The sequence below is a fragment of the Thunnus maccoyii genome, chromosome 18, assembly GCF_910596095.1.
Source record: "Thunnus maccoyii chromosome 18, fThuMac1.1, whole genome shotgun sequence".
Taxonomy (NCBI): domain Eukaryota; kingdom Metazoa; phylum Chordata; class Actinopteri; order Scombriformes; family Scombridae; genus Thunnus; species Thunnus maccoyii.
This window is the reverse complement of record NC_056550.1, coordinates 20,908,475-20,929,540: the sequence shown is the minus strand read 5'-3', so window position 1 is coordinate 20,929,540 and position 21,066 is coordinate 20,908,475. Positions and strand designations below refer to the sequence as shown.

The 21,066-nt window shown below is 40.2% G+C and overlaps 2 protein-coding genes across 3 annotated transcripts; one reads left to right on the top strand and one right to left on the bottom strand.

The window, feature by feature from the left end:
• Positions 1–305: 305 nt before the first annotated feature.
• mlx (MAX dimerization protein MLX) lies at positions 306–5,813 on the bottom strand. Its single transcript, XM_042393747.1, has 8 exons — positions 5,686–5,813; positions 4,464–4,500; positions 4,222–4,311; positions 3,583–3,692; positions 3,368–3,470; positions 1,351–1,450; positions 736–937; positions 306–633 (listed from the first exon to the last, which is right to left on the bottom strand). Exons 1-8 carry the CDS (start codon positions 5,722–5,724, stop codon positions 577–579), a joined length of 738 nt encoding a protein of 245 aa, XP_042249681.1. The 5' UTR covers positions 5,725–5,813; the 3' UTR covers positions 306–576.
• Positions 5,814–6,019: 206 nt separating this feature from the next.
• On the top strand, positions 6,020–20,986 carry fmnl1a (formin-like 1a). Of its 2 annotated transcripts, none has more exons than XM_042393746.1 (25): positions 6,020–7,286; positions 11,252–11,335; positions 11,743–11,829; positions 11,931–12,001; positions 12,340–12,423; positions 12,528–12,671; positions 13,449–13,557; positions 13,832–13,908; positions 13,990–14,083; positions 14,473–14,547; positions 14,653–14,763; positions 16,684–16,833; positions 16,950–17,051; positions 17,334–17,913; positions 18,082–18,206; positions 18,342–18,541; positions 18,650–18,884; positions 18,982–19,050; positions 19,134–19,214; positions 19,303–19,432; positions 19,527–19,690; positions 19,800–19,901; positions 19,989–20,084; positions 20,251–20,365; positions 20,475–20,986. In XM_042393746.1, the coding sequence occupies exons 1-25, from the start codon at positions 7,101–7,103 to the stop codon at positions 20,537–20,539; spliced, it is 3,336 nt and encodes a 1,111-aa protein (XP_042249680.1). In that variant the 5' UTR covers positions 6,020–7,100; the 3' UTR covers positions 20,540–20,986. The 2 variants fall into 2 exon arrangements, with proteins under 2 accessions (XP_042249680.1, XP_042249679.1); XM_042393745.1 differs by having other exon boundaries at positions 11,928–12,001.
• The last annotated feature ends 80 nt before the right edge of the window (positions 20,987–21,066 follow it).

The window sequence follows — 21,066 nt, the reverse complement described above, 5'->3', positions numbered from 1 at the left end:
GGGGAAGGTATAGGCTCATGAGTTGCCCATCATTCTTCTCGCTATTTCCGTTTGTTAGGTTGACAGGTTGCAGAAGCAGTTTTATCAAACTCCATCTATGAGAATCTTTTTTATGAAACCTCTCACTCGTTATGGTTTTGATTTGTCGTAAAAAAAAGAAAAAGGGGGCAACTCATGTTTCTCAAGACTGTGAATACAAGATTCATACTGCACTAGATGTCTTCCTGATGCCTTTAAACACATACATTCATTAGGAAACTATGTTTCCTCTGCATTTCTTAGCAGAATAAGAGTTAAGAAATATGAACAGTCAGCAGATGCTGTATTTATGTACCATTACACAATCAGAAAGTGATCTTTCTTAAACATTTAACTGCTCAAACCAATGCAACTTTTCATCTCTGCCGTGGTGTGGGTTGAGGTAATCCAATTGCAGCCAAGGAGTCATTGATGAGCTGAAGTGAGTGTAAATACTGTGGTATGGCCTGAGGCTGATTGAAGTTTTTACTCCACCCTGAGAGGCCAGAGCAAGCCCAAAGTCAATTTCTGGAAGTTCAGTCCAGAGGTTGCAATAGATCAATAAAGCTGACCATTGAGCTGCCGGAGCACTCCAACAACAAACTCCCTCAGCGTCTAGTAAAGAACAAAAGAAGCACACAAATTATAATTACCTCAACATCAAGAACTCAATAGTGTCTGATCTGCTGACCACAATAAATCAAATATATTCCTTACTTGGGGCTTGCAGTGCTCCTCAATCCAGCTGAAAACACAGGCTGAGAGTTCTTGGAAGCTGCTCACTGAAACAGAACTGCTGAAAGACTGGAACAGGGAGTCCATGATGCTCTGAAAGATGTTGAACTTGACCTGGTCAGACACCTGATCCTCTCCCTGCTGCGGGTTGTTCTGGTGGGCCTTCACTATGTGCTCATAGTTCCTGTTAAGAAAAACAAACACCATTTATTAAGATGGTGCAAAATATACAATTAATCAATGGCCATGACTCATTCAGGAAGAAATAATGAACTTGAGCTATTCTTTCCGTACTGTGGATGGATTGATTTACCTTCACACTTGCACTTCCTTAAATTTCTTGATTTAAGATGCGAGTTTAGAATTGAGATAAGAGTTTTCTCTCTTTGTCTGTGATCAATATTTCTTTTAAAATCCTGCTTTCAATTTGTTTGGATGCAAAACATTCATGACTTTAGAATGCAAATGAAGGAAACATCTTGACAGGGTTTGCCCTAAATGTAGGAAGATATTGGTTTGCTAACAAGTGGGACTGTGGAGTAAATTATGGGGGGGAAAAAACGCTTGGCTGAAAAAGTTTTTCGACCACTATCTCACGTTTTCATGATCTTCAGGGCCATCACTTCTTTCCTTAGTACGGAAACTTCCTCCTCTTGCTTCTTCTTTTCTTTATGAAGAAAATGAATGTAGTCAATTGCTGGAAAAAATAAAATACAGAAATGCATCAGTCAGGGATTCAATGCACACAGATTACAGACGGTTTTAAGTTTCCATATATATAGATATCCCACAACAACCATCTACCATAATGCTGAAACTCTGCAAGTTCCTCTTTTTCCCCTTGTAAAGAAACAAAGTGTAGATATCTCTGTGCTGTGTGACAGTTTGTCTCCAACATCTTTCTGTTGAACTCTGGTGATCTGAATATATATGTAAATATATATTTATGTAATTCATGTCTTTTGTTCTTTTCCATTATGGTCTTTATTCTTGGCTCACTTTTCATAATGTGAGCATGTGAGACTGTTACCTGTGATTGGGCGCTGACATGTGGCACAAGTGAGAGATAAACCAGTGACCCTGCCAGTTTTTGTGCCATGTTCAATCAGGACTCTATTGGATACTCTGTTTAGATAACTAGATTATAATGCCAGTGTTGGAAGTTGGACAGAATAACCTGACCTTTACTGATTTCCTCCTATTTACTCTGTTATGTCCTGACAGACATGTTGAGATGTCAAATGATGTTCGAACTATTCCGAATACATTCATTAGCATGTGTGGCCTTTAAGTGTTCATCCACAATGACAAAACGGTTTACTCCAAAATACACTCACTGGCCACTTTATTAGGTACACTGTTCAACTGCTCCTTAATGCTAATATCTAAATCAGCCAATCATGTGTCCACGTGATTGGCTGATTAGTCCATTCACACTTAGCGTTACTGTAATACTAGTATCGGTGACACTACTGCAGCTCTGTTGTAGTTCCTGTTTGAATATGAATACTGTCAACAGCCCTCAGTCTTTTGTGTTGCGGTCATTTAATCTCGCATTTTATCACAGCCAGAAGTCACACTCAATTCTGGAGTGGGGTGTGGGGAGCAGCAGCTCATTTGAGTAGAAACAGAAACAGCCCATAGAGAAAAGGACTGAAACAGAGGGGTATAGAGGCTAGAATCCATAATCTCAGTGGCACTTTCAGCAAAAAACTCCGAATACATGTTTTAGGGACCTCAGAGATCTATTTTAACTTGTTGAAAATGAGTATAATATGTGACCTGTCAGGTTAAAGCTGAATAAATATATTTAAAATGTAATGTAAGCTATAGCCTAATACACAGTCAGATTCCATTTTATCGTTCATTAAGGAAGTATGAGTCTGGTAAATGATGAATTAATGGACAACACTGAATAAAACTTTATTGTGCATTAATATCTCTACATCCAATAGATTAAAATGGAGGCTCTGCCTTTTATTTACCTGTTGCCATGGTGACTCATAGTATCAGAGCTCCACTGATAATGTCTTTTTTTTATATTCACCATGCACAAGCTTAACTCAGAGTGAACATGCTCAGAATTGACTGAACTGACTCTGATCAGCTAAACTCTGAGTTTCCCATCTCAGAGTTCAGAGTTTGGGCTCAGTGTTTGTCTGCTTTCTGGAATAGACCCCAGCTGTCAGACTAAAAACTGCTCTATTTAAAGTTCTATTTAAATTATAAATAGTGGGGAGAGGCGGGTGAAGCTCGCCTTGGACACCAAATGTGCTAGAGCCGACCCTGGGTGGAACGGGAGATTTGAATTGTGGATGTGCAGCCGACAAATCTGCAGCAACTGCATGATGCTATCATGTCAATATGGACCAAAATCTCTGACGAATGTTTTCAGCACCTTGCTGAATCTATGCCACAAAGAATTAAGGCAGTTCTGAAGGCAAAAGTGGGTCCAACCAGGTACTAGCAAGGTGTACCTAATAAAGTGGCCAGTGAGTGTAAATCTGAAAGATTTCACTCTAACCTTAAAGTCAAAGTTATTTGAATAACGATGGTAATCCTTGTGTTTACAAAACTGCCTTTATGCAGAGAGCAACTGTAGATCACGTCTTACTTTTCTGCAGTATAGTAGCCTTGCTGATCTTCTGTGCTCCCACTGCAAATTCAGACTGCTGCTGGCAGGTCGGTACTATTGACTGGAGGTCATCATAGCCTTTCTGCAGTTAAAAAAAAAAAGAAAGTTGTTATTAACAAGTGAAAAAAATAAAAATCTAAAAATAATTCTCAGAGACCTACATCCTACTGCAGTCTACTATATAACAGTCTTACCTTGATAGCATCCCTACGCTTCTGCTCAGCCTGTGTGTGCGCTTGTCTCCGCCGATCTTTATATGAGTCCTTATATGACGTCTCATGCCTGTAGTCACTGTCTTCATCATCTATTTGAGAATATATTAAGACTCTGATGAAGAAACATGCCTTTAACAGTGACAGAGTACCTTTAAATAAGATTTATAACCATGGAGACTGTCTTTATCCAACCCTGGGCCACTTTTTCATCTCAGCGGGACGCAGAAAAGCTGATTCATGCTTCTGTCAAGTCATGTCGACTGCTGTAATACACTTAAAAATGCGGAAACAATTATAACAGTATATGGTCCTGTTAATTTTTTTAAAGCCCTCCATTAGAATTATTGTCCTTTTATATCCTATTAGAGAAACCTGTTTTCCTGTGAGCCTCTACTGAATCCGACCAAAAGTACAGTAACTCACATGAGTAGAAAGACATGAAAGGTAATATAATATTCTATAAATTCCAAATATTCTATTATATATTCTACAGAATTAAGACTACAAATATATGCATTTCAGGAAAGTCATTCAATGAGAGGCACAGTTAAAGAAGCATAAATTCTCTCTTTAACCTCGTCAGCAATGTCAGATCCCATCTGCTAGAAACAACAATACCTGTATTTGGTACTGAAGAGGCACTTGTCGAGCCGATGCTGTTAGCCCTGGACACAACGGTACCCTTTCTGGCAGTTTCAGCAAAGAAACCTGCGGAGCAAGACAGCAGACATAAAATATCTTTCACTGCAAGAGCAGAAATAGATTGACATACTAATCTCAAAGACCAGAAACAAAACTTCACCATCACATAGCCTGAATATCAGGACAAACAACGGGATATGAACTGACTGAATACTCACTGGGGTCAAAGCCACTGTCGCTGAAAGCCCCGTCTGTCTGCCGAGCCATCACCAAACAACAGAAGATGGAGAAATGAGAAAATAGAGGCTGAGAGGCTGGAATGACAGGGGGGAAAATTGTGCTGCCCCAAATACGCTGACAATGGGCCAACAGCTTGCCTGCTTGATAGATAGTCTACACCCCCACTGAGCATTGCCCTTATTTGTCCAATTCATGTATGCAGGAGGATAAAGAGCTGCACCAAATTAGTACTTCCATCACAGATCCACTGTTTGATCTAGGGCACCACGACCCAATTATTACTTAAAGTTGTGGCTCCAAAGTTGGGTCCAGTTATCTCTGGGGGTCTGTAAGTGGTTCGACCTGTAAAAACTCTTAAAACTGTGTTTAATTTCAGCACTGAGTCGTGATAGATGTTTAGTATTTGACAATGTCTATTCTGACCAAATGTTTTATTCTCTCCACCTGGAGCAGAAACATATATTTATAAATGAGGATTTCTGATAACAACTATATCAGATGCTGCCCTCCTAAAAGAGTTTGATATGTTTCAACAGCTTTATTTAGGAGTCCCTGATATGAGGAAGATTGAGACCTATATCTTTGTTGATAACTTTTTATCACAAACGTATTCACACGCAGCTTTGGCATGATTGACAGCTAAGTAAATCATAATCAGATGCAACATTAAGACATTTATTCACCGTTTTGAGGAGCAGTCAATACTTCTGACAATGGAATGTGGACCAAGTCATTTCTTAATCACATACAGTATATATACAATGTTGTGAAGCAGTGTTTCTCACAGGTTCAATTATCATGTGATTGTGATGCAAACAGAAATGAACACAAGCTTGGTAACTTAATGGCACATTCTGGCAGACTCTTCAACAAATTTAAACTTTGCTTTCGCATGGAAGTTTAAAATAAATGCACAAACAGAAACATAATATATTTTCCACACAAACAAATTCTATTTGGGGAACATGATTTTGTTTACTTAACCAGCCAACCGCTATAGCTCTGCAACGTTACCATACGTCAGCTAGCTAACGTTAGCAGTCGAGCTAACAATGCACAGCTAAACTGTAATGTTAGCAAAACGTCATCTTTTAGACGAAAACGAGGTTCGTTAGTCAACTATGGTGTCACACAGCAGAGGTGCAAATCAATTTCACACAAAAAGGTTGACGTTAGCTAACATCAGTTAAACATACTTACTTTCCAGTGGTCCTCTGGCGACGTTGTCGGGTCCGTCATTTTGGAATGCTAAATAACTGATAGCGCTGCTGCCTTCGCGTACTTGTCGTAAATTTGTAATTTCTTCTTTTAAAAAGTTGCAGCAGATTAAACGTTTACTTCCAGATATCCAAATCCGCAAAAAGACCCAGCTGGATCAGGCGTAAAAATTTTAGTAATTCGTGAACCCTCGAATTACACACTTGCGTCCACAACTAACTCGATAATCATTTTCCTAAAGTGAACTAATTCGTATGTAAGATTTACCAAAAGCAAGTAGGCTTCGCACGACGACAACTGGTGATAATTTTTATATATTTATTATCATACATACATATAAATATATTGAACCAAATTGTATTACAGGGTCCGTGTCCACCGTTCTCATTTAGCCTCAAAATCTCGAACGTAGCTATGTTTTCTGAAGGTTATTGATAAGTTTCCGGGGACACGCGAATGCAGCAGCGATGTATGCAGTAATTGGCTTCAAGCACAGAGGGTCGCTGTTGGACAATCATCACTACCTTGTCACACTGGATCCCCCTTTACCTGAGTGCCACAAACAATCTGGACTCAGGTGAAGGGAAATGACCAAAAAAAATGTAATCCTGATGTAACCCCTGACCCATGCAGGTTTAGCTGGCATCAAGAGAATGACTGTCTGCCCTGTAGTACAGGTGGATTCATGGTAAAGTGGGAGAAAGTGTCTGGTTAATTGCTCGTTAATTTTACATCTTCACCTGCCTGGTTAGCATTTGGTTACTCATCTTTGGACATTGTGCTTTTTGTAATTCCTGCACTACCTTATCTTCAATTCATCAATCACCCTCTGACTTTATGATGTGCCTAACGGTTACCATATCCTCCACCCCTATGTTCTGCTGCTGTCATACACAGGAAGTTACTCTGCTGCTTCTGCTTTTGATGCTTCTGCGGTTTCTGTCTGTGTTAGAATGTGTCACACACTCCCCTCTCCTTCCTCTCACACGCAGTCCTATACCAAACTCACCAGAGGAGTTTTCGATCAACTAGCGTAGAGAATAGTGAGTAATAGATAGGTGCTACTTTCTTGGTGCCCTAACAAGCCCAATCAAGGCTTGTTGCCTTATCCTCAAAGATACTTGTAGACAGAGAGAGACAGGTTGAAGAGAAGACAGACATGAGGACGAACTGCCTTCTTTCATCATCCACCCTGTCCTCAGGACCAAGACGGATGCAGTAAACAAGTGGCTTGATGTTCCTCTCGCTGAAGGCCCAAAGACTCAGTTTGATATAGGCCTGCTTGATCTTGTCATTTGGAGTGAGCGCCTTTTGTCACTCTGTGGAATATACTGATTTTTCAGCAAAAATAGTGTTTGTGTAAAGCTTTCCTCCTGGATTACTTGTGGAGATTAGTGATGGGGAATGCGGCTGCAGGGGGCTTGGAGCAGGAACCGGCTGAGGGGCGAGAGGCCAGGAACTCAGTTGGGGCAGCTACAGGTATGAGTGACCCCACACCAGCCTTGCAGAAGAAGCAGCCGGCTCCCCCCAAACTGCCCATGCCTCCAGAGGAGGAGCTGGAGGCACGCTTCAACGTGGTGCTGGTGAGTGGCTGCACAGGAGAAGGGAAGGCAACACCCTTACTACACATGAAAACACAGATATTATGCATTTGCTGTATTTCCAGTGTAATAATGCCAGTTAGATTTTTAGATATATATGAAAAGGCTGGGAGAACTATGCAGATACATATGATTCAGAGGCACAGAAAAAAACAAATCACACTAATTTATCAGAGAATTTAAAGTTTTTATAAGTTGCAAGTGTTTTGAGTCTTGTTTTGAGCAGTTACACTCTGTCTAATGTGTGCTGCTAAAAACAATTTAAGCTGTATACAGACTTGATGTGTCTGATGTTGATGTTGCAAAGTATCTGCTTCAAATTTGATCTAGCAAAGCATCATTTGACCTGTCCATTTTGTCCAGTAATAATACCACAAAGGTTAACAGCAAATTACTGGTTTATCACAAATAAACCAGTGCCATTAACAAGTGTTCAGACTGATCAGTACTTATTTCCTTTACTGTGTGATTTGAAAATGGCAGGCTAGGAACAGGGTGATTAGTGCATGCATGGGCAGCTGGCCCCAAGGGGAAGTTGAGAAACACATTTACATGAGAGAGACCATAAGACCGGAAAGCAACTGTTTCACCATTCTTTCAACAGTCTTACAAGACCTTGGAAAACATAAAATCTCATGATGAATATTTAAAGTGTTTGGGACATAATAAAACCATAAGACATCAAAACAAGGGACAGTAAAGCAACTGTATCTTTGATTAGTTTTGCTATATATTTGTAGCAGAAAAAAACAAACAAATATCAAATGAAAGATACAAAGATATAACTCAGTTTAAAGCTCTGATTTGAATTTCTTGGGCAGGTCTATGTTAATAAACATCAAAAGCTTCAAAAGTGAACAGAAGAGATGTCATGCTGACACACAGCAGCCTGCAGTGTGTCCATTAACATCAATAAGGAGTTTGACTTTGTCAACCTGTACGGGTTGTCTCAAGTTTTCTACCTTTTTTTAAAAAAGAAACTTCTTGACTACTTTTTTCCCCTTTTTTGTTTTTTCCCCTCTCTGTTTGTGCATGTTTATTAGTAATGCTTTATATACAGTATATAGTTGTCCATGGCTATATGTATATACAGATGGGTGACAAATTAAAGGAAAAACCAACATAAAGTGTTAGTGTTAGTAAGGTTTTGGGTCACCACATGCTGCCAGAACAGCTTCAATGCACCTTGGCATAGATTGTACAAGTCTCTGAACTCTTCTGGAGGGATGAACAAATGGTAAATGGATTGTACTTGTGTTGCATCTTTCTAGTCTTCCGACCACTCAAAACAATTTTAACACTACAAGTCACATTCACCCTTTCACACACTTATTGCAGGGGCTACCATGCAAGGTCCCAACCTGCACATCAGAGGAAATCTAATCATTCACACACATGCACACAGCCATCAGGAGCAATTTGGGGTTCAGTATCTTGCCCAAGGACACTTCCACATGTGGACTGGAGGAGCCGGGAATTGAACCGCTGATCTTCTGATTAGTAGACAACCCGCTCTACCCCCTGAGCCTCAGCCGCCCCGACACCATTCTTCCAAAAGATATTCCCTCATTTGGTGTTTTGATGATGGTGGTGGAGAACGCTGCCTAACACGTCGGTCCAAAATCTCCCATAGGTGCTCAATTATGTTGAGATCTGGTGACTGTGAAGGCAATACCATATGATTCACATCATTTTCATACTCATCAAACCATTCAGTGACCTCTCATGCCCTGTGAATTGGGGCATTGTCATCCTGGAAGAGACCACTCCCATCAGGATGGAAATGTTTCATCAAGATCAAGATAAAGGTGATCACTCTAAACAACTTTGTATTGATTTGCAGTGATCCTTCCCTCTAAGGGGACAAGTGGACCCAAACCATGCCAGCAAAATGCCCCCCACAGCATAACGGAGCCATCAGATCCCCTCACTGTAGGGATCAAGCATTCAGACCTTTACCGGTTTTTCTTTTAATTTGTCACCCATCTGTATATGTGTGTAAACATAATTTTAAGAAATAGAAAAAAAAGTTTTACACCATAATGGTTAAAGTTTTGGTCTCTGCTCCCCAAAATATTTTTTATTTTTCTTCTTATGATGCTCCACATATGTGTGACATCATGTGTTAAGTGATGGGCCAAAATCTTTTCTTTTGCCTCTGGATGAACAGCATCCAGGTACTCTGTGGATGTGTAAAGAGATGAGTAAAAACTCACGTTGGAAAGTCAAACTATGTATCTAAGGAATCTTTTTTTTTTCACTTGAAACCAGTTTACTTGTTTTATTCAAGGCACAGGTGAAGCGCCGCCTATATTATTATATGTAACTTTATTTATTTATGCATTATACTGATATTTATTTTAAAATTCACATATGATTATTTCACATAAGTTGACAAAACGTCTTGTTAGAATTCCAATGTCGTCATACTTGAAGATACAACAAAGCATGAAGACGTTGTGTGGCTTTAGGGTTAACCATTTCACAATGTCTGTGTGACATATTTTGCTCACTCGGAAAAATTAACAAAGGAGGCAATAAAAGAGAGAATGACCTCACTTCCTCTTTCAGCAAAATACTTCCTAAGTAAACTTTAGAGAGACGCCATTCTGTACCTTCCTTAAGTGTGTGTAACTAAATCTACAAGGAAATGAGAAGTGGGCCTTCTTCTTCTTTTCTGCACAGTTTCTAAACTTGGGGGAATTTATACTTGTTGTGTGTGTACGTTCAGGCACACAAACGCTTATATGTGTCATTAAAAAGTGTTTTGATGTAAGTATTTTGCCACAAAACCCACAGTGAGACCCCTCCCTTTACCCTGCCAGAAACAAACCGCCAACTCCCCGGCAAAACAGCGGGGCATTTTCGATTTTGCTTCTCTTTTTTTTTTTGGGGTGTGGAAAAGAAACTACTAGGCACCGTTTGAATGTACAAACTGGTATATTCTAGATCACCACCCAGTTTCAACTGAAATGTTTAGTCTAGTAAGTCATTATTGTGTCTGGAGTCTTGGGTCAGGTGCACAACAAGTGATGGGGTTGGTGTAGATTGATGCAGTGTTGTGAAACTAAAAGAGAATTGTGCAAAAAGAGAAATGTAATTAATCACTGACCAAAGACAGGCTTTGCAACTCTCCAATTCTTTAGATCTGTTCAGGCATCTTGCCCTTTAAAACTGTCCTTTTTTTTCTACACAAACTCCCTTATTTGGTTTTGTCATAAAAGTTAATTTGGGATGAGGTCTGGTGACTTGGACATTCGTGTCACAGTCATTCATTAAACCTTTCAGTTCTTCTGTCATCTAAATGTCAGACATTTCACTGTAGACTGGGGGTGATAACTCAAATTGAAACGGCACTTTTTAGGCACCAATATGTCAACTCCGTATATGGTTGAGTCAACGTTACTGAAATGTTGTGGAGGTGGGGGGGGGTTCTTGATTTATGTGAAACTTCTCCGTGAGGTTGGGAAGATTATAGACATATTATACACAGTTTCTGACAGGAAGGCATCTAAATAATGATCTAATCATGTCTATATATAAACAGCTGACACAGATCATATTTTAAATCTGGTCATATAAATAAATAAGTAAATAAACAAAGAAATAAATAAAATTGGGAAGTGGAGTGGGTTTTCTTAAATGAGGATGATGAGGACAAACATCTTTTGTACAGGTTGCATTGTAGTGCAAAACTAGTGTAAAATTTTACTTTCTCTGACGTACATGTAACCTGACAACCATCAATACATACACATGTAAACACTGAGTCATCCGGCATTCAGTGTACACCCTTCCGTTTTACACTGAAAGTGCACCTGTGGTTTTATAAATTTGAAAATGGTTGCATAAGCAGGCAGGGTGAAGAAATCACAAAATGTAAAATTTGCGTGCTAAATTATCGTGCAGTTGTTATGATGAACTGACTTGTTCTCACTCTCTTCCAGAGCTACATGAATCTGCCCCCAGATAAACTGAAGCTTTTGAGTAATTACGATAACGAAAAGAAGTGGGAGCTAGTCTGTGATCAGGTAAGAGCTTTTTTTTTTCTATCCACACATTGAAAGATTGACAACAAGTTACTTCCACAATTACACCTCAACATAGAAGACATCAAACATAGCAAACTTCTTGCACCAGCGGCTTCACTAAGACAGTGAGTTGACACGCAGTGCATAAACACCCAGAGTGGATATGTGGTAAAGAGCAGAGTGCAGTGTATAAACCTTGCAGCACAGTTTCTGTGGTGGCAAGTGATAAAGGCGTCGGCATGGAAACAGAGAGCGGTTTGTGTCTGTTGTGTTTACCAGTGCGAGCAATTATAGCTTCAGATGCTGCACTCTGGTGAATGTGTGTCCAGACATCTTTTGCGGTTGTTGATAAAATTACTGTAAAAAGCTCATTTTCACTCAGCTCTCTGTGATCCCTTCTCTCCCAGGAGCGTTTCCAAGTAAAGAGCCCCCCATCCACCTACCTGACTAAGATCAAGAGCTTCTACCAAGATCAAGGAGGGGTGACTCGCAGGGTCAGTGTGAAGCATCATCTTCTTTTCATATTTGACGCATCTTTAGTTTTTATACCTGTACAGTGGTGTCTTGACTGTCACCTCTACTGCTTCTTTAGCAGAAGAAACGGATCCAAGAAGCCACCCAGGTCCTTAAAGATTTGGAGATTTCCCTTCGCACCAATCACATTGGGTGAGTATGTTAACTTTAACTTTCCTACCTGATGTTTATTGATTATTTGTGTAATGTGATTTATTATAGCTTTTTGTCGGGGCCCTTTTATTAATTTTCAAATATTTCATCTTATAATTTGTCATATTTTAGCACATTCCGTCTAAAACTCTTTGTGGAAGCATTCATTAAGATAGATAAAGTTAACAATTATAATGATTAGTGGTCAGTTGGAGTCCACTGAGCACCAATCTGAACGCAGAATCTGTGGCTCATAATTATTAAATATTATTCTTTGACTGTTTTCTGCCTGTGCTCTGTTAATTTTACACTTTTTTTTACTTTGGGTCTTTTTGTAGATGGGCACAAGAGTTTCTCAATGATGATAACAAAGGTTTGGATATCTTGGTGGAATACCTGTCCCATGCACAGTGTGACGTCTCGTGAGTACCGGCAGGCTGTGAAAACTCTCTCAGAAACTGATGGTGCAAGACAATGAAGTAATTTATCATCACAGATGCTTATTTTGTATCTCTAAACTGTGAAGGTTTGATGTGGAGAGTGTTGAAAATGGCAGCCTCGCATCAGACAAAGGAAAGCCAGCAGAGAGGTCAATGGAAGACTTGACCAAGAGCTCCAGCAGCTCCCACTCGCATGGGATGACCAGAGCTGCTCGAGCGCTGACTGTAAGGTAAGAAGCTAAGGATGTGAAAGAAGCAGAGTCTCAAACCCTGAGATGTTCTACAAATTATATGATCGGATTTTTATTAAAGAGGAACTTTCAGCGTATCTAGTTGCACATATAGTCAGAAAATAGAATCATGAAGGGAGTTGGTGTGATAGTGGCATATGGATGACCAGATGACATTTTCTCAGAAGGGCTGAGCTGTCTCAAACTAAACCTTATCTGTTTTTTCGTGAAATGATTTGCATATCTAGGTTTCGAATGCTCTCATAAATATTAACAACCCTGGTTGATTAACCAATTGCAGAAGATTTTTGTCTCTGTAAAATATGAAACAACTAAATGTCTTTTTAACTGAATCAATATGCCTTTTGGTGTGGTTCAGTATTGGGGATATTAAGTGTATAACACAGTGTTTTTTGCTGCCCATCTCATTAAATTTCATGGCTTTTTTATTGCTAGACAGAAGTTCCTCTTGAAGCTGATTTACCAACCATGACGGATACCTCACATTTCTCATATACTCATTCATTCATTTCCTTTGCTCTTTAGTTGAGTATTTTATTTATTTCTCTCACCTGATGCAACATTTCACTTGTCACACAGACACAGTGAGTGTCCAAAACACTGCCTGAAGTCTTGTTATAATTGGCCCGCTGCTAAGGGTGCACAAATCCTATTTGCATGTCAGTTCTGGTCCCTCGACTTCAAACCATTTGGACACAGCTCTCCTTCTCTTTAAGTATTTGTTCATGTGTCCATACACTTGTTATCACTTTACAGAATAAGCAACACTCTGGGAAACAAGATGCATAAAAAGTCCCACTCATCCAGCCAGAGAGATGATGTACATGTGTGCATAATGTGCCTGCGGGCCATCATGAACTACCAGGTAGAGTCTCAATATACTCTGCTTCCCTTACAGTGCAGAAACAGTTCATATTCTGTCATAAAATGTGTTCTCAAAGTAAGAAATGTTTGCCAGTGATATACGTAATTCCACTTGTTTCCATTGCTGTTTGTTTAGTGCTCTGCTTGTTGGATGAAAAACAGTGTTATTTAATATTTAATATTTAATATTCTGCAATGTGGTTTCCTCTCTTAAACACAAACACATTTCCTGCAACTTTTGGGGGCAGCTGTTTATGTTTTCCTTCTGCTTTCAGTCTGGTTTTAACCTGGTGATGACTCACCCACGCTGTGTGAATGCGATCACCCTCAGTCTCAACAGCAAGAATCCCAGGTGAGTGCCTTTGTATGTGAGAGAACACATGTGTTATCTGTCTGCCTGCATCCATATCTAACTCCTCCTCTGCTGCGACAGGACCAAAGCCCTTGTGTTGGAGTTGCTGGCTGCAGTGTGTCTTGTCAGGGGAGGACATGACATCATTCTCTCTGCTTTTGACAACTTCAAAGAGGTTAATGAATTTTGTATTATTAATTTCCCCATAATACAATGGCCTCATTTGACCTTGACTGTTGCTCATTCAGTCACGCCATTGTTCATGACTTCCTTTCTTTGATTACTCATCTTGTGACTGACACAAGCACTGTGGGGTTTTTAGCACATGTAGAACAGTCACACATGTGTTTATACTGGTACTTTTAAGTGGAAGTACAATGCAAGATTAAGAAATACATCCTACTTATGTTGACTGAGATAAGCTACTGCATGTCATGATATATGTGACCTTTCAGAAAAAGACTCATTTTGCTTTTATGCCCCCTTACGCCCCCGTGTGGGGAAGAGTTATAATGCATATTCCTGTGCACATCCAGATCAGGTTTTTTTTTTTTTTTTCCTCAGGTGAGCAAAGAAAGGAACCGCTTTGAGAAGTTGATGGAGTACTTCATCAATGATGACAGCAACATTGACTTCATGGTGGGTCCACAAATGTTTACCTATACCACAGGATGACTATTCAACAAATATTCCAAGAAACTGTGGATGTATTTGAGATCTAACTGTCCTTGTGTCTGTGTCCAGGTGGCATGCATGCAGTTCATAAACATCGTGGTCCACTCAGTGGAGAACATGAACTTCCGTGTCCATCTACAGTATGAGTTCACTCACCTCGGATTAGACAAGTATTTGGAGGTGAGTTGGATTTTTTGATATGTAGTTTTGGGTTAGGGATCAGTGTAGTCCACTGGAAAAACAAAAAAACCCCCCAAAAAAACAAATGATCAAATATAATCAACATCTATCATTTTTCAATGAGTCATGTGAAAAATGAAAAAACAAAGTGAAAGAAATTATTCCCCTTGGACTGCTTTCAGACAACTTAGAAACAGATGTACATCCATGGTGAGGAAAGACAGATCTGAGTATTTTCCTGATTAATCTTTAGCTATTACTCAACTCTGTAAAGTCCAATAAAATAACAACTTTCCCTCAGTTCCTACAAGGTCAAGGTCAATGACTGTTTATTGTCTGACCATAAAGAGATTAGTTTAGCTTTTAGTAAACATTTTGTAGCTGCCAGAAGTCCTTGAATCTCTAGTTAATGCTCAATTGAAGGTATTTCTGTCCAGAACTTCCATCTTGAACCCATTTCAGCCTGGTTTTAGAGTGGGGTATAGTACTGTAACTGCTGTTACTTTGGTCCTAAATAACATTGTATCAGCTTTGGATTAAAAAAAAGCACTGTGCAGCACTTTTTGTTGATTTAACCAAAGCATCTGATACTTTAGACCATTGCCTCCTCTTGCAGAGGCTACATAATATTGGATTTGATATTAATGCATGTAATTGGTTCAGGAACTACCTATCAGAGAGACAACAATCTGTTAAATTGGGAGGCTATCGTTCTGAGTTATTATCAATAACAAAAGGTGTTCCACAGGGTTCAATTTCAGATCCAGTTCTTTTCACTATTTACATCAACAATATCGTTTCACCTTTGACAAACTGTCATACCCATCTGTATGCGGATGACACAGTACTGTATTATGTTGCTGATTCTGTACATCGACAGCAGTCGAAAAACAGTGTTCCTTTAGTGTTCTGCAAGGTGCTCTCAAAGACCTAAGACTTGTACTGAATGCTGATAAAACAAAGTTCATGCTATTTTCCAGAGTCAGAGCTATAGACTATGATGACCTTAATATTTCTACTATGAACAGATTTATGATTGAGAGTCACAGAATATAAATATCTTGGCGTCTGGATCAATGAAAAACTCACACTGAAATTTGGTGAGGCAGTTTTGGACTAAAGTGACGTGATTTATAGACACACATACTCCTCCACTCTTAAACCTCTGAACACTGTCTATCACTCTGCCTTGAGATTTATTACTGGTGATGTCTATGAAACACATCCTTGTATTTTATATGATAAGGTTGGGTGGTCTTCTCTCCAAGGGAGACATGATACTCACTGGTACTTTTTTATCTATAAAAGCCCTTATTGGAAAATTACCATATTACCTTTCAGAACTGCTTTGTTACTCAGATGGGCTCTATCAGACCCTCTCTACTGACTGGCTCTTGCTTCATGTTCCACGAGTCAGGTCTGAACTTGGAAAGACTGCTTTTGATTCCTGGAACAAAATACAGCACCTCCTCAAAATGAATACACTCATACCTTTTAGACACTTAAGAAACTTGATCTTTAACCTCCTATCCTCTACTTGCAATTGTTTTACATAACTGAATTATCTTATTTTATCTTAAGCTATCAAATTATCTTCCCTAATCGGTATGTTTTAATGGCTTTTTATGAGCTAATTGTGGTATTACCTTTTCTCTGTTAGTGTATTTCTTTGTTGTTGTTTTCCTTTTCTTTGTTTTTGTAATTGACTCAATGTAAATGAGGGTCTCTTGAGTATAAATAAAGATTGAATGAATGAATGAATGAATTTGACAAAACAATTTCCTTTTAATCATTATAGTACAGAAGGATTTGCATTGGTATACTATGTGCCTATGTACATTATCACTTTAAACATGCCATGGATACTTATCACTTAAACTGCATGTCGTAGCTCATTACTATATGTGTTTTGTGTGTTAGAGCCTGAAGCAAACAGAGAGCGAGAAGCTGCAGGTCCAGATACAGGCCTACCTGGACAATGTCTTAGATGTAGGAGCACTGCTGGAGGATGCTGAGAACAGAGGAGGGGTGCTGGAGCATGTGGATGAACTGCAAGAGCATAACACACAGGTAAGTCGCAAAAATAAAGAAAAAGAGGAATCATGGTGAATAAAAGGAGACTTTGATGTTGGAAAGTATTGTATAAGGTGATATTAAAGTAACGTTGTCTACATGTTGTGTTGCAGCTGAGTGCCCGGCTTCAGGAAATTGACAGTCAGGCCACAGAGAGAATATCCGAACTCGAGACTCAGCTCATGCAGGCCACCAAGGAGACTGAGCTGCTCAAAGTAAGTGCTGCTCCATTACATGTACAATGTTTAATAAGATTAATTAGCCAAGTAAGGTGTGCCATCTTCACAGTTATTAGGTAGAATAAGGTCACGAGTGGCAGTTCACTTTAATGATACTTTTAATAATCCTCATTGTACTTATCAAATAAACCTGAATAAACTTGCATTTTTAAGCATATATGTGCTTAACATATATACACATGTAAAGCCTGAAGAAAGATTCTATATGCTCTTTGTGGTGATAAGTTGTGTGTCTATATTTGTGTTTGTATCTTATAGGAAAGTCTGCGAGAGTCCTGTTCCCAGGTTAGTGGCTTGCAGCAAAGAGAAAGGGAGCGGGAGCTGGACAGGGAGAGGGAGAAGGATAGGGAGCGTCTGAGCACCTCCACCCCACAGACGACTTCAGAGTTGGAGCAGAAGATCCAGGAGTTGCAGGACAAGGGGCTGATCCGACTGGGACGCAGTGCCTCGGGTGGTCTGGACATCCAGGTTGTGCCTGTCAAAGTGGTCGAATATGTTCAAGTCCCAGCCCCAGCCGCCCAGCCCAGCACTCCGGACTCTGTCAGTGATTCTCCCTCCCCAGCATCTAGCGGCCCTGACTCTGCCGTTCCGCCCCCTCCTCCTCCTCCCCCTCCTCCTCCTGGTGGTCCAGGTGCCTCTCCTCCACCGCCTCCTCCACCTCCACCTCCACCCATAGCTGGAGGTAGTGCTGTGCCCCCTCCTCCTCCACCACCTCCTCCTGCTCCTGGAGGAGGCCCACCACCTCCTCCTCCCCCACCTGGTGCTGGACCCCCGCCCCCGCCTCCCCCACCTGGTGGTGGACCCCCACCCCCTCCTGGAGCACCAAACACTCAATCTGGTAAGGACGTTGTCTCAGAGGTAAACGCTTGACAGTAGGATTTGAAAAATACTGAAAACTGTCATAAATTAGAAGGGATGGAACAGTAAATATCTAACCTGTTTGATTATTCCTCTTCTTTTCCTCACTCTGACTGACTCTTCCTCTGCATCACGGCATGTTTCACAGGGCTTAAGGGTAAGAAGACCATTCAGACCAAGTTCAGGATGCCGTTGCTTAACTGGCAGGCTTTAAAACCAAACCAGGTGAAAGGCACCGTCTTTAATGACCTGGATGATGAGCAGGTCTTAGAGGTAAGAAGTGCAGATTTTCCACATACACTGTACAGGATAATCTGACAGATAACTGCAGTTTTATGTGAGTTTTAAAAAAAAAAAAAAATCATCACCTTCTCTGCTTCCTATCTCTGCCTCTCGTTCCGTCCTCAGGAGTTGAACATGGAGATGTTTGAGGAGCACTTTAAGACTAAGGCCCAGGGTAATCCTACAGACCTGTCGGCTGTGAAGAAGAAGGTTCAGAAGGCCCCCAGCAAGACGTCCCTGATTGACCCCAACAAGGCAAAGAATCTGGCTATCACTCTACGCAAGGGGGGAATGAGCCCATCTAAAATCTGCACCGCCATAGAGACGTATGTCCTTTAGTGACCTGTTTGAACTATCTTCCTCATAAACAGACTCATCCTGCCCTTCCAGTACCCTTCCTCTCCTACACTAACTGTTACTACTATTTTGTGCAGGTATGACCAGGAGTCTTTGTCCATAGACTTCCTTGAATTGCTCGAGCACTTCATACCATCAGATTTTGAGATGAAGCTGCTGCTTAACTACGAGAAGGACGGCCGCCCGCTCGATGATCTGACTGACGAAGACCAATTTATTTTACGCTTTGGGAAGATTCCTCGTCTGAGCCAGCGAATTAACACTCTCACTTTCATGGGCAACTTCCCGGAGACTGTGAAACGTCTGCAGCCGGTCAGTGTATAAAGTTCATTATATTTTGGACTAGAAGAGAATTGGAAATAACTTTCCTCAACAGATGTATTGAGTTTGTTTTTTATTTCATCCACAGCAACTGAACTCGATCATTGCTGCGTCCATGTCCATCAAGTCTTCAACCAAATTGAAAAAGATCTTAGAAGTAAGTAAAAGAGAAAACAACACATTGATGTAGCTTTCCAAATGTGTGTTTTTGCATAAGTCATCTCATATGTTCCCCTTTAGATTGTTCTCGCCTTTGGCAACTATATGAACAGCAGTAAGAGGGGCTCAGCTTACGGTTTTCGGCTGCAGAGTCTGGACCTTGTAAGTAGCTTTTGTTCGTACATTTACTTTTTCACTGCAAGAAAACTTTATTAAACTAATCAACTATATCACTGTCTTTACTTTTCAGCTGTTGGAGACCAAGTCCACTGACCGCTCACAGACTCTGCTTCACTTCATCACCAACATCATCCTGGAAAAATATGCCGACTTGGCCAACTTCCACACCGAGCTACACTTTGTGGACAAGGCAGCACTTGGTACGTTCACACAAACGCCTATCAGCCTATCCAGTTTTGTAACTGGTTATATAAATCAGGAATGGTAATAAACTAATTTCTGTTTCTTCGCCAGTGTCTCTGGATGGTATTCTTCAAGATATCCGCTCATTAGAACGAGGAATGGAGATGACCAAGAAGGAGTTCCTGGTGCAGGATGACAGCCCAGTGTTGAAGGAATTCATCAAAAAAAACAGCGAGCAGCTGGATTCTTTGATCAAAGACAGCAAGACAGCACAGGTTTGCCTATAATTCATGTAACACTTTCACACAATTGGAAACCCACCTCATCATATGCATTTACACGTACGCTTCATGTTGTTCTCTCGCTCTGTCTGGCTCCCTCCAGGAGGCTTACTGCTCTGTGGTGGAGTATTTTGGAGAGAACTCAAAAACCACACAGCCTTCAATGTTTTTCCCGATGTTTGGACGCTTCATAAAGGCCTATAAGGTGAGGATGTGTGGTAGGTTTCTGATATTTATCAATTATGATGTGTTGCATTGCAAGTTAATTCTTTTTGTCCTTGATTGAACACAGAAAGCAGAGGAAGAGATTCAGCAGAAAAAGAAAATGGAGAGTCAGGCCAACGATGTAAGAGACTCTCCATCTCCCAACAAGGCTGGAGCACAAAAGGTAAGAAATTTAAGGTCCAATGATATGAAATTATATTTCAGAAATTTGTATTGACTGTTAATCTGTTTTAATGTATTTTGTGTTATTTTAAAGATGCAGTTTTCTCAGAAATACTCCATTCAGCATAAACGATCATATATTTCATTTTATTTTTAACTTTTTCTAGGGGCCTATGATGCCCAAGATGCCTCAGATGGACCTGATAGCGGAGCTGAAGAAAAGGCAGGTGAAACCCCAAGTACGTGAGGGGAAAGACGGTGCTTTGGAGGACATCATCACAGGTACAGTAACATAATGCCTCCTGGAGGAGTCACACAGGGATATTTCAACATGTACGTGCTGTTGAAATTCTACCTTCATCTCATTATGCCTGTCTTTCCTCTGCCTCAGATTTGAGGAACACACCATACAGGCGGACAGATGGTCGACGGCCAGCTCAGCGCCAGGAGACTTGAGCCATTTCTGGACCAAGACATTTTGCAAATGTAACTGGAATCACACTCAGGCATACACACAAAAGAACCTGCTTCAAAATGTTCTGTATATAATCTATGTCAAAGTACATGTTCATGTACATGTTCAAAATAGCCACATGGTAGTGTGTGTTTGCCTACATTTTAGTATGAATTTGCTCTGTACATAGAATTAAGTTTGAATTATTTGTATTTTTTAATTAAATGAATTTGGTTCCAAATATCACTGAACATTTTTCTGTAGGTCCTCATGGATTTGTATGTTTCAAACTTGTACTGTTATTACCTATTACATATCGAGAAATAAAAAAAAAATCATGAACATTTTAAAATAAGCCTGTTTTTTAACCATTGTTCCTGTAATTTTAATTTTTCTACAAAACAAGAGCTTTGACCTGATGTCGGATGCAACATCCAGGTTGTATCCACGTTTTCTGATGCTAAAGAAATGCAGTCGTTTTCTGACAGGACGACACACAGTGAGTCAGTATAAAGCAAGATCAGACGCC